The 17,824-nt window shown below is 37.0% G+C and overlaps 1 protein-coding gene across 3 annotated transcripts in view; it reads left to right on the top strand.

The window, feature by feature from the left end:
• Positions 1 to 16,437, top strand: part of SLC16A10 (solute carrier family 16 member 10) — a 71,551-nt gene extending 55,114 nt beyond the window's left edge. The window contains exons 4-7 of one of the 3 annotated variants that reach the window (XR_008822505.1): positions 6,670 to 6,813; positions 9,512 to 9,740; positions 10,939 to 11,366; positions 15,020 to 16,437. Coding sequence is in view for 1 of the 3 variants with exons in the window: in XM_056342823.1 (XP_056198798.1) it covers positions 6,670 to 6,813; positions 9,512 to 9,740; positions 10,939 to 11,174 (609 nt within the window). In the remaining 2 variants the exon portion in view is untranslated. Of the gene's footprint in view, positions 1 to 6,669; positions 6,814 to 9,511; positions 9,741 to 10,938 lie in introns of all 3 variants that reach the window. The other 2 variants (XR_008822504.1, XM_056342823.1) reach the window with 2 other exon arrangements.
• Positions 16,438 to 17,824: the final 1,387 nt, after the last annotated feature.

The raw sequence follows: 17,824 nt of genomic DNA, 5'->3' as shown, positions 1-17,824 counted from the left end.
CTACTGTAGTAAGTGCTGTCTTTTCACACAAATAGGTAGTTTTGTCCTGTTTATTGCCGATTCTACTGATGAGTTGAAAAACTGACTTGAGGTAACAGCACTATTTTGTAAAATGGAAACCCATCCTTTTGTAAAAGCTTTTCATTCCTCACTAATTACTTTCACTGATGCAAATACTTCCATTCTGATCTTAGTCCATCTCCCATTGTTTCTCTTTGCCTTTGTCATCTTCCTGAGTACTTACAGAACACGAGCTCTCTCCTGATGATTCCAAAGATCTCAAATCAGTCTCATAGCTGTCTTCCAAAACGTTTTTCAAGCTGAGGGGTACTTGCCTTGCTTGACTTCTAAGACCTTTAGTTTGACTGACTACTTACAGTCCAAAGAATAAGAAGCTTCTCCAGAGAGCAATTTGGAGCATCAGGATCAGGTTTCTGAATTGTCTCTCAAATAATGATTTTCTTTTAAATCAGTTAGGAAGACTGTCTGGCTAAGGCAGATATCTTAAGTTCAGCAGTGAGAAGACATCCTTTTGTGACATGCAAATGCTGTAGCTAACACAATATGCTATTAAAGGTCTTGCTTGTTGTATTATAGTGGTGTTAGCACTTCCTTCTTTCCACTTAATGCTTCATTTAATAGCTTAATACCCAGGTAGTCCCACTTGTCCTCCCACATAGTCAACTGTAAGCTTACCTTCAACTTTGCTTAACTCAATTGTTAGAAGCTAAATATATGCGCTCTATAAAATTTATGTAATATTTCCATCAATGTCTACTTTAGACAAAAATAAGGAAGGAAATTAGGTATTTAACTGAAGTAACTATAACTACTAACAGTTCTTAGTTTTAAAAAAAATCACTTTTGTTAGAATATCTTTGCACTTATTTCTGGACAAATAGCATATGCTGTTATATTCCTCTTCTCAGTATTATTTTGTTATTTTTATTAAGCTAGGCAAATGAAGTTTGACCTTACTTGTTTGGAAGTCAAGGCTAAGATATTATCATCACTAGACAAAATAGTACAATAGATGTCTTTTTTTTTTAAGTTGAGGAAGACTAAACTGGATGTATAGCAGCAGACTTGTGTTGAAATTTCAATTAAGTGTGCTAAATAAAAGTAAACCATAGTATAAGCTTTCAATTTGGTATTATAAAGAGGATGAACTCGCTATATTAGGTTTTAGTTCCTTCACTTCTATTAGATGCTTTGAGAATTCCATCTAAAATTGTGTTTAAAGCGATTAGCCAAAGTGTTTCTTTTAATGTCTAGTGCATACAATGTTAGTCATTGGTGGTTAATGAAATATTTTCTTGTTACTTTGGGTATTTGTACAGGATATCTTAATCCATTGTTTTGGTAGTCCGTAATTTCCTAATCATAGCATATTATGTAATATGCTCAATTTTTATAACCTGATAACACTTTATCACATTAGTAAATGCTGCAATGATGTGAAAAGAAGTATATTATGCTTCTAAATTTTAAGTGGTGATGTCAGGAAGTTGCTTCCTTCAGTTATAAGGTTACTTTTAATCAAATGTGTAGCAGTGTTTTACCAAAGTAGAGCTAAAAAGAAAAAGTTTTGTAAGTTGTAGCACTCAGTAAGTACGTATTTGGGACTACACAAAGACATCCATCAAATCACTTCATGAATCATAGAAAATAAGACTGGAGGTAACCCAGGACTTTATCCAATTTACCCAGTTTTCTGAGTACAAACTTATGTTGGTAAAGGACCTTTTAAAATAGTCTTATAAAATGTTTTTTCAGAAGTCAAGCTTATCAAATTTCTGATTATTGCCAGATCTTTCTTTTGGATACTGTACATATGGTCCATGTCTTTAATAGTGAGTAATGACCAAAATAAAACATAATAATTCAGCTGAGGCCTTACTGGTACTCAGTAGTATATGAAGTTCACATCGTATCATGAATTACTTTTGCAATATAATGACATTATTGGAAGATGCTGAAGTTTAATCTGCTAAACTTTCAGTTCCCTTTCTAAAGAGCTGTTGCCAGATCTTTCTTCCATCTTGTATTCATGCATCTGATTTTTACCTCATGTAGTGTTTTTTTAATATTATTTACCTCATAATGTTTTCATGGAAATTAATCTTATTTATTTCATGCTATTAACTGAGATGCCAGGTTGCCAAGATACTTTTGAATTTCAGTCTTTTTCTTTACAGTGCCTGCGATACTTATTTGATGGAACTTGCAAATTTAATAAGTACATTCTCTCCCTTTCACTGTCCATAACATTAATGAAAATGTTAAATAGCAGTAGATATAGGCAGGTTTTTACATAGCCTTCTTTGGCATAGTCAGTTTTGCTTTTCCAGACACTTGAACATCTTTTTACAGTTGTTCCATTTAAGTCATGTATTCCAGACTGGCTTGTAAGAATTGTTATGTTTGAGAAAATTTCAAAATACTGGCCAGGGTCAAGTTTTGTTACATCTTCCTTCCCTCTGTTCCAAACCTCAAGGTTTGCTACTTGCCATTTAATAAAAATAAACTACGGTGGTTTTTCTCACAAATCTGTGTTGATCCTTAGCTTATGTTACCTGTTAGATGTTTATGAATAGTTCTGATTTTGTTCCCTTTTCTGCTGTTCCAGAAAGTCAAGTTAATGTGTACGATCTATAACTCTCTAGGATTTGCTGGTAGTAGCTGGTTTTGGATGTAGTGGCTAGCTGAGTTTTGAGAGTAAGGCAGGCCCAGGGAACACTGCTTTGGGCCACGAGGAGTGGATAGAACCAAGACCGTAAGTTGTGGGTAGTAGTCACAAATGAACAAATTTAAAACATGCTTAAGATGGATAAGTGATCTAACAGTTTAACTCTCAGCCCTCACGCGTGCATAACACTTCAGTTCTTACATATCCCTGGCTTTATTCCTCACCCTCGCTCTCAGTCACGGTGAGTTTCCCCAGATACGTGCGTGCCTTTACCGGTTTTGCTGCTGCCGCCCAAGCCACACCAATCCACCAGTGTCCTTGCGCCCATTTCTTTATGCTGGCTTTTGTGGCTTCAGTGGATCCAGGGTCTTGGTACCTCCAGGGGCTACAAGTGGAGGGCATGACCTGAAGATATCCTGAGAGATGAAGTGGAATGGGAGAGGGGAAGAGCAGATGTCACGGACTGTCTTGTGCTGTGGTGTACTGATTGTCCCCCATGCCTCAGGCTTTTCTCAGCGCGCAGCATGCTTGCTTGCACTATTCCCTGAATACATTTCAGGCCTACCAATTGGCACTCGCTCTCTCAGGACCCCAAAACTGGTTTAATTGTTTTTAAAATGATTAATACTTGTGACTTGAAATAGAAAACCTGTTTATTGGTTAACAACCATTGTCTTGGTTTCTCCAATGTAAGGTATATGCTGTTGGTTGCCTATTTCGATCTCTGGGATCATAGTCATCCTTCACATGCTCTTGAAGATAACACTAACGGTTCTGAGACTCTATTTTGTTTGTTATTTAGGGCAAACTTCTTCAGGACTAGCTATTTTTGGGGTGAAAAAGCAAATACTATTTCAATTATGTAATTGTCAACCTGAGTTTCTCTAATCTGGACTCCTAAACTTTTTTTATGCTAAATAGGCTTAACAGTTAACCTGTTAACTGTTATGTTCAGTTTTGTTTAAGAAATTCAGATTATACTTGTTCTGAATCTTCATGATGTGTGTATGGATTATTCTGTTTAATCTGCTTTACTTAGTGTAAAAATAGAAAACTTCCTGATTTGCCATGTAATGATCACCTTGTCTTGATTCGGAAAATTGGATTGCACAAAGAGAACTTCAAAGTAATAAAAAGGCTGTGCTAGTCTGGACTGGTTCGCTTGGGCAAAATGACAGGCTTTTTCTACATCTGGAAAAATCAGACCTGCAATTTGGCATGCACAGAGATCTCATGAGTGAAGAGCTATCTATGTTACTGAGAACAGGCAAACCCCACAGGGACATACTTCGGTCTTCAATGTGTCTGTGTGCCTGGGTCCCCGATTTGACTGCTGCAGATAATGCCTAAAGAGTCCCGTAGCTACAGCCTGTATAGTTCTGCAGTGATGAGAGCGTCAATGCATGAGATGCTGCCTTAGAAGGTTTACAAGTAATTGCCCACCATGGGATTTTTGAGTATTTCTATCAGCTAAAAATCTGTGGAAATATGAATCTCATTTGAGCCCCTTCATTATAAAAAAACTTAGGAAACAAGTAACTTACAGTTACAAGAAAAGTTCATAGAAGAGTAGCACTTACAGTACTGTATTTTCAGATATTCAGTTAATTATATTGTTGTTACTTGCAGCTTACTTAATGACAGTATCACTGAAGATTGGATATGCTGTTAAGAATCAGAGGGTCACCTCTGAGATCACACCAGGTTGCTCAGGGCTTTGTGCACTTGGGTTTGGGACACCTCGGAGGAAGGAGACTGAATAAGCTCTGTGGGCAGCCTCTGTCACTCCCTGCTGCCCTCCTGGGGAAAAAGTTTCTCCTTACATGTAGTTGGAAGCTCTCTTTAAGGTTAGGGTGTGCTTAAGAGCAGTGAAAGCTAAACAAAATAAATACTAATTTAGATATTTGAAGATTGAGATGAGTAGCAGTTATTTTCCTATTGAAGGGGTTGATTGAACCCAGTATTTCCCCTGTACTGATTGAAGAGGACAGCGTTTCACCCGGAGTGCTGCTTTGAGAAATCCAGTTACTCAGCTGCAGATGCAGGGTTAATAGTTATCTAGATGCAGAGCTTTATCTTACCTCTTGAAAAGCCTCTGGGGAGTGGATGAATCAGGTCTGCTAATTAAACAAGCTGGAGGCTGCAGAAACATTGAAGTAGAACAGGTAACAAGAATGGCAGAAAATACCTCTGCTTCTTTTGCTGGCTGGACCAGCAGGTATTGGCAGGCACACAAAGGCAGAGGTGGGAAAACTGTCAGCTTTTCCGCTTCTCACCTTCGACAGAAAAGGAGTAAATAGAACAACTTATCTTCTATGTTTAAATATAATACTAGATGAAAAATTTCATCAGATTCTATTCCCAACTGTGTCTTAAAGCAAAGGGAGAAACCCTCAGAGGTAGAAAGAGCAAGCATATGTCTCCAATTGAAGTTGTTATTCAAAAACAAACCAAAACCACTAACCCTTATTTTTTATTTCCTTTCTGACAAAATCAATTATACTGGACAAATTAATAATAGATTTAATAGACTTTCTGTGACATGTAAACAAAGCCCAGCTGATTTTATGCTTAAGAAAATCGCCATCACTCAGCGAATCCTGTTTATATTGGAAAAAAAAGGCTCTGCCTGTGTATTAACACTCAGGCCAGGAAAGAATTTTGACTATTTTGCTCTAGAAGTGTTTACTAAACCTGAACTTTCCCATTTTGTAGATGGGAAATTAAGGGTTCTCTAGTATGAGATGCGATCGCATAATGAGAGTAACAAAATTGCTGTGCAGCTTTTGCTACCCAGGTCAGTCAGCCTGTGGTCAGACCCTCTCAAATGTTTTTACTACATCTTTATTTAAGATCAGTTTCTTCTTTTTGCTTCTTCACACCTCTGAGGCTTTATAGTTTCTTGTTTGGAACAAGTTATGAGCAGAGAGATCACAGAACAACATCTAATGCCCGCTTCGGTGTATTTGGTATTGCCAAGCATGTTTCAAATAGTGATTGTGCAAAAATAGTCTTTCTTATGGGTAATTACTGGTCTTCATGGTTGATTAAAAAAAGCCCACAAACAAAAACCACTGGGGAGACCAGAAAGAATATTAAAAAAAATTGGAATCCATCAAGCCAGTCTTGTGACTTTTTTTTTTTTTACCATGACTTAAATGAAAGGTTAGAATTACTGACCCTGGTAGTTCATCACGCTGTAGTCGATGGCCTGCTGTCAGGACCCTCGCTCAGTTGCTTTAGTTTTTTCGGCTGAAGTGGCTGTTAAATCATTCTTCCAGTCTGCCCTATTCATTGCTGCTGTAGCTGCACCCTCTCCGAGAAGTGCTTGCTGTTGTGTTTGGCACTGCAGGTGGTTCCTGCTCTCCTTCCTCCTTGCCCCTGGAGGTCATGGTGTGATGGTGGGTATCAGGATGAGGCAGTCTGGAGGGCCTCTCCTACCTGCACTCCGTGCCACTCTGCTGCTTGCTCCTGCCCTGAGCTATACTGCAAGCTTGGTAGCACGTATCTCTGTCTTAATGCACAGAACAGTACCGCAGTGATACTCACTGATGGTTCAGCACCTTCAGACCTGAGCACGTGCCCCGGCCAGTGAAACAAGCAGTTCTAGACAGCTCTTGTGGATTCTGCGTTATGTTAAATCTGTGACTGGTAAATTAAACGTGGTTGAGGACAACGCTTGTAGCTTCTCTTCAGTTTTCTTTGTATTAGACATAGCTTTGTTGTTTCCTTGAATTAAATTCCTTAATTGTGAATAAAGCAACAACACATTTCAGATTGCTTTTATTATATCGGACTTAATACTGATAAGCCAGTGTAAAACTTACTCTAAAATCTGTAAAAGCAGAAGTAGTTGACCATTTGTAGTCATATTTTTAAATCTGAAATTCACAGATTACTTCTGTTTAACTCGAGTTTTCTAAGCTTTATCTTCCTTTTAATTCTAAAGCTAATTTATTTTCTCAACTCTCTTTAAACAGATGAAGCACGTAAAAGACAGATTTGGTGACAGTGTGCCAGAAGAAGTGCTTCTGCTGTGTCTGGGCATTACTTCAGGAGTTGGCAGATTGATCTTTGGCAGAGTTGCAGATTATATTCCTGGTGTAAAAAAAGTTTATTTACAGGTATGTCTTCACACTGTTCTGAAGGAATATACAAATTATATTCTGAAGGCTTTGGTTGTAGCCTTACTACTAAGTAAGCAGAATTAACTGACTGGAGATTCAAATTTGAGAAATTCCAAAACTCTAGGAGACTTAATGTATGGCTTTTGATACTAGGAGCCTTAGGTGCAAAGTTCATTAATCTTTTTTTTCTTCATTTCTTCTCTTTTTAAACTAAGGAAACATGTCTACTACCTGCTGGCTGTTTTCAGCTGGGAATGAAAGAAATTACTAATCATTAGCATGTGAGTGAGAGAACCTTTGGGGATTCTTTAGATTCTGCTTTCCCTTTTTTATCCCATGATTTCATAATGGTTGCAGAAATATTAATTTTTTCCCCTATGTTCTTCTGTTAAAGATTTTGGATCTCTCTTCTTGATTTTTGATAGGTGATAATTTGGTGTCAAGTATGGTCTGTGCATAGTGCACGCTGGTAAAGCTATGGGAATGTAAGAGGTGCTTAGCTGAGAAGATTTTGCCAAATGAAGGGTGTTAACTTGCAGAAACTGTCACAGCTTCTGGAAATGCTGAAGCTTGGGGATGAAGAAGGATATGTACTTTTTTTTCACTCCACACTTATAAGTTGGTTTTGTTGTGGGGTATCTTTTTTTTTTTTTTTGGGGGGGGAAATCTTTAGTTAATAACTTGGCACTTTATCAACCGCTGGGTGTTGTTTTTTTTTTTTTTAACATGAATAACAAGGGAGACATCTAATGGCTATTATTTGTACTACATGATTGAAAACAAAAATTGTTAGGCAAGAACCACTTTTTTGGAGGTGGCGTATTTGTTGATAGATAAATTTAGATTTCCTGATGATGGGGACTGCGACTGTATCTCATTTGCTTGCATTGATTTAATACCTATTGTTATGCTTTGAGGATATGTCAATATTGAGATAAAAATTAAAAAGGCAGTATTGAGATGTTACACATGATTTACAACTCACAAATACCAAACCTGCAGCAAAACTACAAGCTTTCTTCTTTTCCTTGAATAGCTAAAACTGAAAACCATGGACTTATGTTCAGGGCATCAGCTAGGATGCTTCTGGGTACTGTTAGTTTTAACTAGTCTTAAGTAGGAAAAACACATTAACTTTTGCTAAGCCATGCCCCAGCACCTTCAGCTCTCCTGTTTCAAATCAAAATATTTTGAGGGAAAGTGAATATTCAGCTCAAGTGTTATTCTGGATTGTCCAACAGTTCATACTATCGCCCTTTGTAATGAAAAAAGTATTTAAGAATTAATTTTGACTAATGCAAATGGAAACTCTTTCCTCTTAGAACTTTACTGTCTCACAGTTGAACAACTTAACAAGAGTTCTATCCAGCATCTTTCTGTTCCTGCATTCTTTCTTATGGACATGTTTTGCTGGATTTTGCTTTATAAATTCTACCTTTAGAAACAGAATGATGCATTCTATCTCTTCTGTGTACAAAGTTTAGTGATTCTGGTTTTAGTCCTGCTTTTACCATAATATGATAATACAAAGAATCTGGTCAACAATATCTTGTTTATAGTTTGTGTACAGAAAACCACATTACTACTTAGACAGAAACTCGTCTCAAATATTTGTGTCTTCTGTATCGGAGTACACAGAACTGGTAATTTCTTCACCTCTATCCTTAAGTTCCTATAAGAAGCCTAGTTCTTCAGTGTTTCTGTTTCTGTGCCATACTTAAGATGCTTCACAACAGTTTTTCTTTAGTATGCTAAATAAAATACAGTATTCAAAAAATTGTTATGCTGACCTGAAAATCAAGTTTAATCTGTCTGCTTAAAGACTTTTCCTAATGATGTAATTTATTTGATGTCACTTATACATATGTCACAAAGTTGTGATGTCTAGTAGTTTTTAAGTGACTTTGTCTTTCTTCAATGGTCTACAAGTGACCAATGCATAATGCAGATGTCTTTTTTGGAAAATGTGTATGTGCAGTTAAGTGGGACATTGTTTTCCTGTGCTGACATATGGATGCTGCAAAAGCAAAACTCTTACCTTTTTTGTTTTCTTTTTAACTCTGATTCATTTTGCTGAAAGACAAAGTTTTATTACTTTAATTTACAACAAACAAATAATAAGCTTAATCTAAGACTGTAATATAAAAAAATCTTTGTAAGTGTGCACAGCTACAGGAATAAAGCAAGATACCTTTATGTGGAAAAATCGAAATGAGACTTTCAAATGCCACCTCTATTGAACAGAAGCACCCTGAAGTTATCACACTTAACACTGATATTTAAGTAAAAATTGCAGCAGTGAGAAATCAGTTATAGTGTTTTAGCTAAATTAAACTTTTGATATTTTTGTGGCTTTCATTTGTGAAAAGTGCAGAGGTGACTTTTTAACAAAAGTTGGTGCACAGCAAATGACCTTACGTAATCACATCAGGATAGTTGATTACAAATGCATTTTGAAAACTTTGTGAAATGGTTTTTGGAATTTCTTTGACTGCATGTCATGACAGCTACATGTTTTTGTTTTTATCTTGGTATGTAATTTCCGATGGTGGTAATCTGTGGAGACTGCTTACATCTATTTTAAAGTAAATATAGGCAGATAATCTGCTACAAATGCAAGAAAGCTCATCTGTTCCCTTAATGTTTGCTGATTTGATGCAACATGGTTTTATACTTTTTCCTTGGTCATGTTTAGGTGGCCTCGTTCTTCTTCATTGGCCTGATGTCTATGATGATTCCACTGTGCCATGCCTTTGGAGGTCTTGTCGCTGTCTGTCTCTTCATGGGCCTGTTTGATGGGTGCTTCATTTGCATTATGGCTCCTATTGCCTTTGAGCTTGTTGGGGCTCAGGATGTCTCCCAGGCCATAGGATTTCTGCTAGGACTCATGTCAATACCTATGACAGTTGGTCCACCTATTGCAGGTAAGTACAGCTATGGTCTGTAGCTGTAAATACGTTTCTATGGTTGCAGGACTTCTTGGCCATATTTTCTGTTCCTACATCATATGCAGTGCACTTACAGTGGAATTTTTCTCTGTATGTGCTCCAGAATATGTGGTGAATTTATCTGTTGCTCATGGGTTATTAATTTATTGTATTCTTTAAAGTTTGCTTCACTCCTTAAGTTATGCAGATGAAAAACATTCCTCAAAAGAAAGATAGCTTTCCAGTTGGATTGAGGACCTGACATTTTCCATGCTGTTGAGGTGACGGTCTGTATGTTGATCGTGTTACAGAAGGACTCCAAATTAGAATTTGAAAATTAATTTGACTCCAAAATTTGCTCATGCAAAAACAATTGCGAGAATAAAAGCTTCTCCAGTTACTTTAATTGTTTCTTATGAGTAGGATCACTGGCTTTTTTCATTCTTTGATGGGAGACTGACAAAGTACAGGTTTAGAAGTTGAAAACTGGAAGTACTTTGGGAGGTGGAAATAGTTTAAGCTATAATCCTTACCACTGATGATTTTCAATCCTGATTTACCCTAAGGTCTTGTGAGTGCTACTGAAAAGATAATTACTGAAACGTAACCGAACTATGCAGCATCATGAAGAATAAATTTTAAAGCTAGAACAGCATAGACTAGGTGCTTCCTGATCTGGATACACGATCATGGCTGTTAAAATTAAATAGAATTTGATTGATGAGAGCAGTTTTGAGAGAGCAATTACAATGAACTGTTTGAGAAAACACTTTTTAATAAGAGGTTACCAGGAATGCAATATATGCAGTATATCTAGAATAAAATTAAGAGGCACCTTGATCAAAGGCAACCGTTACCAAAAAGGGAGAATTTCTCTGAGTCATTGCGAGATTCAAGTGCTGGAGAAGCCGAAATGAGCACCTTTCAAATGGGAAGTATGGTAGATGTTTTTAACGATGGTTGGTAATTAAGCAGTCAAGTGGCGATATACTGAGTTCTCCGTTATTTGGAGTCTTTAAGGCAGTTCTGGAATACCTTTCTACCTATGTGTACCGATATTTGGCTATTAGGTAGTCAGATTACTGGTTATGGTAAACTGTGCCAGCTCTCAAGTTCGAATCCAAAGAAAAGACATGGGTTTTTTGTAGATTCCAAGGCCCTATTATTTATCAGTGTTAACTTTCTGTCTGTCCAGGTTTGCTGCATGATCACCTTGGCACCTACGATGTAGCATTCTACCTGGCCGGAGTCCCTCCCCTTATTGGTGGAGCTATATTATGTTTTATCCCCTGGGTCCATGAACGGCAGAAGTTAAAAGAAAGAGGAAAAGCTGTTGATGGAGAAACTACTGAGAAAATGCTGGAAAATGAAAGCCCTTTGGTGCTGGACACTACAGAAAAGCCAGACAAAGAAATGGAATCAGGTTTTTGATGCTTTCTTTTCCTGTACCAGCCTGACCTTCTTCTACTTAAGCTAGATTTGTACTTTTTGGCTGAAGTTACTATATGATACTGAAGAAATCTTGAACTATTGCTTAAACTGCAAAACTGCTATAAGAATCTTTTATACCATTGAACTTTTTTTGATGAGTCATTGAGTTTGATTTCAAGCCACATTTTCAAGGTATTTGAAGTTTTGTAGCATTAGTGTGTATGTGTGTAGTGATTCTGTGTGTGAAGAGGATATTTTTGTAATTCATCAAAACCTATTTCTGGAAGCTTGAAAGCTGTTTTTTGGTTCACTGATCTAGGATTCTTCAATAACTTCTACGGTCCGTCCAATGCAGGCACACCTGTGGGTGTTTATACTCGAAAACGTAGTAGCTTTGATGACTGATTTGAAGTTTCTTGTGCTGTTTTACAGTTTTCTGTAATTCTATACCATAAACATCAATATGCATTTTTTTGATTCCCTTAACTCTTGCTGAGGTCATTTTGCATTAGAAAGCTCAATTATTAAACATCTGGGTTTTATTTTCTTTAAAAACCTCAGCCTGCTCAGTTTGCTTAAACACTCACCTGTTTTTGCATTCACCTTTTCACAGTGGCCCAAAGAACATTAAGGATGAAGTTTTTGATGGGCACAGTTTTAAATATGCACAAGCTAAGCTCCCAGTGCAGACACATTCAGAAGTAAAGCTGCTGAATGCTAGACTTTTTTTTTATTTGGTGAAGGCAATACTATTAGTGTGTATGTATATATTTTTTTTTAAGCTGAACCTCAGAAGCTGGTAATTTTGAAATTGTACTGACAGTAATACTTTGGAACAGTATTGTGAATTAGGCTAAATTTAAAATTATTCTGTTGTGCTTGTTAGGTTCTTTTTTTATTCTTAAAACAAAGACAGCTTTAAAGGATACATTCTAAGTGCAATAATAAGTTGTTTTTAACATGGAAATATACACAAGCTATTAAAATGACATTCAACAAAGATTTTTGCACTAAGTGAACATGCAGGTTTATTATTATAAGTCTTTACAGCTGTGTTCAATTGCATCTAGGATATAGCTCCATATTTTATGCAAATATAAAGAAATGTCTTTGCATGTCCTATTTCTTGCCTAAAGTACTAAACATATGTCCCTATTACTTATGTATTCTTACGTATTATGCACTGTTTGCCAAGCAGGTATTTCTGAAAACCTCCTTCTCTGAGAAGTATTCGAAAGCATAATACTTGGAGATGAAAACACTGTTTTTCAGTTTATCATAAGACACTTCCAAGTACATTGTTTATTTATGGATGAGGATCAGCAGTGTAGTGGAATACTTAAGCATTCTTTTTCAGGTCCGTTCAATAATACTAACTTTTGTTTTCTTGTTTAGAAGTGTCATAGCAAAGAGTAAACTAAATGTGGTCTGAAGACAAAATGCACATTTGAGTGCATTTTCTTAATTGGTAACAATGCCTGTTCTTTCCATAAACCGTGGAGAGGCATACTGTTTTAAAATGATAAACCTCATTGTCTTTTCTATTTTTATTATTTTTATTTCTCCAGAGTTGTAGGAAATTGTTCAGAAAGCCCATGTATGTTTGTGATATAAAACTTATTAGCAATACTCTTGCATAGAATGTTTACATCTACCAACTTAAAACCCTTTAAATATAATCATACAAAGCATTCTAATTATTGGAGACCAAAGCTCATACCTTTTTTATATTGCAGAATTTAAATCCCTGCTTTACACGAGTGAGGTTTGAAAGAATTGAATCTTAAAATGTTAGAGGTGTGTGGGAGGGACTTGGAGGTGGGGGACAAAACCCCCCACACCAATCTGTAAAATCAAGATCCCTTTAGGTTCACTGGGACTTTTGCTTCTGTACCTCGTAAGTACTTCTAAAAATTTCATTAGAATATTCATAGTATTGTTAATTAAAATGACTACAGAATGCTGCCTTCATTACAGACAGGCTGTTAACGGCCTGCGCTGTTCTTGTCTGGAGTTACTTCTGTAGAACATGTTATTCAGTATTATCTTCTATTTGGGCAATGCAAAAGGTGTTGAGTAAGTGTGGTAAAAGCCTCTTGTTTCCTATTGCTTTGTTAAAGAAAAATTAGTATTCATCACAGATCTTAGATTTCATGGGTTTTAGTGTTGAGTTTTTAACTAAAAATGAAGCTGTTTTTTAGCACTGATGCAATTTGAAATCATAGTGATCGGATATCTTGATGTAATTGTGACATCTTCCTGGCTTGCTGCTCTGTATCTATATAAATTATGTGGGACAGAATGTAAAATAATTGTTGTTAAGTTTTAGAAATGATACAGAAATAACATAACAATAGTATGGATTAATTATTGTCACACCCTTTAAAAAATGTATCTGTTCATAACAATCCAAACTCTCATATTTGAGAACTAAAAATTAAATTATGCTCACAAATACGAAAGACGGCATTAAAAACAAACACCAACCCTAAACCCCCAGATTCCAGGAAAGAGTGTATGGTGAGTGACTAATTGTTTAGGAGTGATTGCTATGTTAAAAACGGCTAGTGAATGGGATGTCAGACATGAGCAAACCAGAGTTAGGGGTAAGGAAGCTGTGCTGGTGTGGTGATGTTGGAACAATAAACCTGTTTCTGATGCCAGTGCTCGTTTTACAACAACGCTAACATTGGAAAGGCTTCAGAAAAAAAAGACTTTTCTGAAAAGGTTAAAAAAAAAAAAAGTTAGTTAATGCATGAGAATTCTGTTTGTGTCTTTACTGTTGGCTTGTGTCTGTGGGGGAAATGTCCAATACAAAATGCTTTGTTGGATCTAAGCGTAAGAAGATTGTGTCCTAAAGCAGTTAAAATGAAAATAAAGTTCAGAATGTTAGTGGCAAGGCTAACTAACCATTGAGAAACTTTAGAGTTACTGGATTTTGTATGCCCCGAGGTTTTAAAAAATGAGGTTAGTTGTCTCCCTTCTTAAAAAAACCAAACAAACCACAAACAAAACCCAACCCAAAATAAAACACAAACCCACTAACACAAACAGCAACTACTTAGTACATTTACGAAAAACTGATTAATATAGAAATAGTTGCTATTCGGAAAACTAGGAGAGAAAAGCACTGAATATTCAATTTTGTTTTGACTGAGTAAATGCAAATAAATTTTTGTAAAAAAAAATTAATTTCAGGTGTGAAAAACTGTTCCTGGGAAACCAGCTGAACTCATATTTTGATGACCTAATTCATGACAGAATTTAATCTTGTTTGGGTGGAGGGTAGATTCTTAAATTAAAATACTAGCTTAGTTAAAGAAAACCCTTAAATCATTTAGATGTATCTTGAGGACACAGTTCATAGAGTACTTGTCATAGACATTGCTCTCCCATTCTGTAAACAGAATAATTGTCTCTTTTTCCATTTTGAATGTTTGCAGGGTAAGCTTCAGAAGAAATTGGGTAGAAAGGGGTTCGCTTAAAATGGCAGTGTGAAATCTCCAGTCCTACTTGGTGCTGTAATTTAATATACCATATCTTGAAACCAAGACTAATTTTGAGCAAGGGGTTGCTTTTATGTATAGCAGTAGGTATGAGAGCCTTGTAAATCTTAATATAGCTGTTCAGCAAAGAGTTTGAAATTAAGAACCTGAAGGGTTTTCGTTCTTACATCTAAGCTATGCAGCGATATGCAACGTATAATTTAATTGTTGGATTCATTTTGACTACGTTAGAAGACCTGTATAAGTCTCAAACCAAGACTTTAACATACTCTTTAGTTAGAATTTCTTTCATCCAGAGCTTTGTCTGGTTAGCATTAACATTTAATTATTTTTCCTAAGCTTATTTTCAGCAAGCATTTATGGACCTTCCTAAATTGCTCACTCAAGTCAAAGATGACCCAGCCATTCTGTGGCTGTCCTTCAGGGTATACTCAGTATCAGATGAGGCAGACAACTGACAGTTTTCTCCTTTGGCTCTTTATGCACAATGGCTCCGCATATACATTCCCCCTTTCCCTTTGGAGACACTGGATTGTCCAAGCTGATGCACACCATACTGGATATGGATAGGACCTCCCAGCTTTCCATCCTGAAACTGCTTCCCTGCATTAAGCCTTCTGAATAGCCATAGCCTGACAGACTAGGCAAGTTTTTGTGAAGTGGGAGATGTGAGGTTGAATCAACTCACGAGAGTGCTGAATGCAGTTCTCATGCACACTAGATGAATGATTTGATCACATGCTTATGATGTAAAAAACGGACACTACCATTTGAAAGCAAAAAATGTCCTGCTCAGTTCCTTGCATCAGGCTAGCACATGCCAAAGGGACAGAAGATGCTTCCTTGCAGCCCCCAGGAAACTATCTAGGGATGGGAACCAACAGCACCATCCTTAGGATCATCCTTATGGGTCAGTTTAAGCAGCCGGGTTCTCACTGTGCTGGCACGGGGCAGCCCCCTGCTTCACTGCTTGGCCCCTGCTTCGCCGCTTGCTGGCGGGAGCCCATTTCTCTGAGCAGGGAGCAGGGGTGCTGCCTTGTTTGGGGCCCAGATTCCTCTCTGGGGAGCTGGAAGCGTTACGGAAGCTGCCTTCTAGGCATCTTAACTCTTCCGTCCGAACTGACCCTCTGATATTAAGAGTGTGTGTGTGTGTATATATATAAATACAATGTATTTTGACCAGGGCATACACAAACGTTCTGTACCTAACTACAGGAGCTGGAGCACTGGAGTGTGGCAGGCAGCTGAGGGAAAAGTAATTATTTTCGCTTTGTGTGTTTCACTGTTGACAAGTACAGCACCATTACAGTTCCAGACACAGCCTGTGAGTTTCTAGCCATGTATACACTGGCATATTTTCCGTATGCCTTTTAGTCTTATAGATACATCTATCTCTATAGTGTCAACATTCTTATTGTTTCAGAACTGTGTATGCTAAGGTTAGAGTGATTTTTATACTAACATGTGTGCTAATATTGGTAACTGACATGTTTAAGTATCTTTATAGACATCATATTTTGTATGTTGTTTTTGATATTAAAGGATATACATTTTGCTAGCCTTACCTCTGTTCTTTAAAGTTCTGCTGTTAGAAGGGTAAGAAATGGATGTCTAATATCTTTCATGGTGCTAAAATAACTGTGATCAGCCTCAAATTATTCAGAATAAAGATGGTAGTTCTTAAGTACCCCATTTGTTACTAAATGCATCATTTTTAGTCTTGTTCTCCCATAAAGCTTGTCATTTCTTAAAAGTAATTGTGATAATTGAGTCTGATGTGCAGACTTTTATACAGAAGTCTTTACAGCTTTTATTACCACTGTGCTCTGATTGGAATGTACCCATTACACTTGCTCCTAAATTAATACATGCTGCAACCAGTTTCATTCTGATTCCACTGACAATCCATTTTAAGACCAATTATTTATAAACCTAAACTACTGACTTCCAGAGTTAGGTGCTTCTGAAAATTTCATCTGCTCTGTTTTCCGTTCTGGGGTTTAATATCAAACTTCCAGAACAGTTGCATTCACAAAAGGCAGAAGTAAAATTGAGGGAGGGAGGGATAAACTTGAGTGGCATTTTAAAGGAATTCTCTTATTTTTTTGCATCATGAACTGCCAGTGTAATTCAGTGGACCTTTTGATCATTTACTGGCCTATGACCAATTTCACCTTGACTTGCCTTGGCAGTATGGTGTTTCCTCATTTACTGAAGCTGTCAATCACAGGAGTTAATTCACTTTCCTTTGTAGTGGGGCCAACTATTTCATTTTCTTTAATAAACATATCTGATAATGTTTAGTGGGAAATATTCCCATTTCACCTGGGGTTATTCTCTAGACTGCTTGTATTTCAAATTGGAATTAAAAAAAGATGCTCAAAACATTTATAAGAGCTGGAGTGCTGTTCCCATTTGCAGTCTCAAGATACAAAACCTCTTTGTAAGAATGTGAAACAGAAATGAGGAAAAGCCTATAGAATACATTTCAAATACTTTGCACCTTTTTCAGGTAGCTATTTTATACCAGGATTTATCATGGATGTGAATTAACAAGGAAAAATACAAAGATCTAGAAACGCAGTTTGACTTGTGTGATTTTTCGGAAAAGAAATACTGTTGTTTTATACTTGGTTTATTTCGAATACTCTACTGATGGACCTATGAGCAGCAGCTCAGCAGCATCCTGCAGGTGTCTGATGGTGAGACTTTGCGCTCATTCCAAAGGTGTTAACATTTGAATCTGGTTAGCCGTGTTATCTTGCAGAGTTGTTTGTTGTAGCTAGTTAGTTTGGTTTTTTTAATGTATAAAACCATTCCCTGCGCTTATTCTGCAACACGCCAACCACTGCCAGAAGAAACAGGACTAGGTTGCTGCGCTCCATGTGCAATGTCTGTTACATTCTAGCACGTATTTCTGTTCTGAACAACTCAAAGATAATTCCATGTTGGACTGCTTTTTTTTTTTTTTTTTTTTAATATCTTTGAGTTGTTCGTGAGGCTTCGAAGTGGCAAGCCTTCTCTGCACAGTGAAATAAGTAAGGTGTAAGACTGCAGCGTGCAAGTTCAGGGGTTAATAGCCCTTGCACTTCCACTCTTACAAAGCCGGCCAGCGGCCGCGGGCGGTGGAAAACTGGGTTTTGT

Source organism: Falco biarmicus, chromosome 6, assembly GCF_023638135.1.
Source record: "Falco biarmicus isolate bFalBia1 chromosome 6, bFalBia1.pri, whole genome shotgun sequence".
NCBI classification, from domain to species: Eukaryota; Metazoa; Chordata; class Aves; order Falconiformes; family Falconidae; genus Falco; species Falco biarmicus.
The sequence above is the reverse complement of the archived record's forward strand: the minus strand, read 5'-3'. Positions and strand labels throughout refer to the sequence as shown.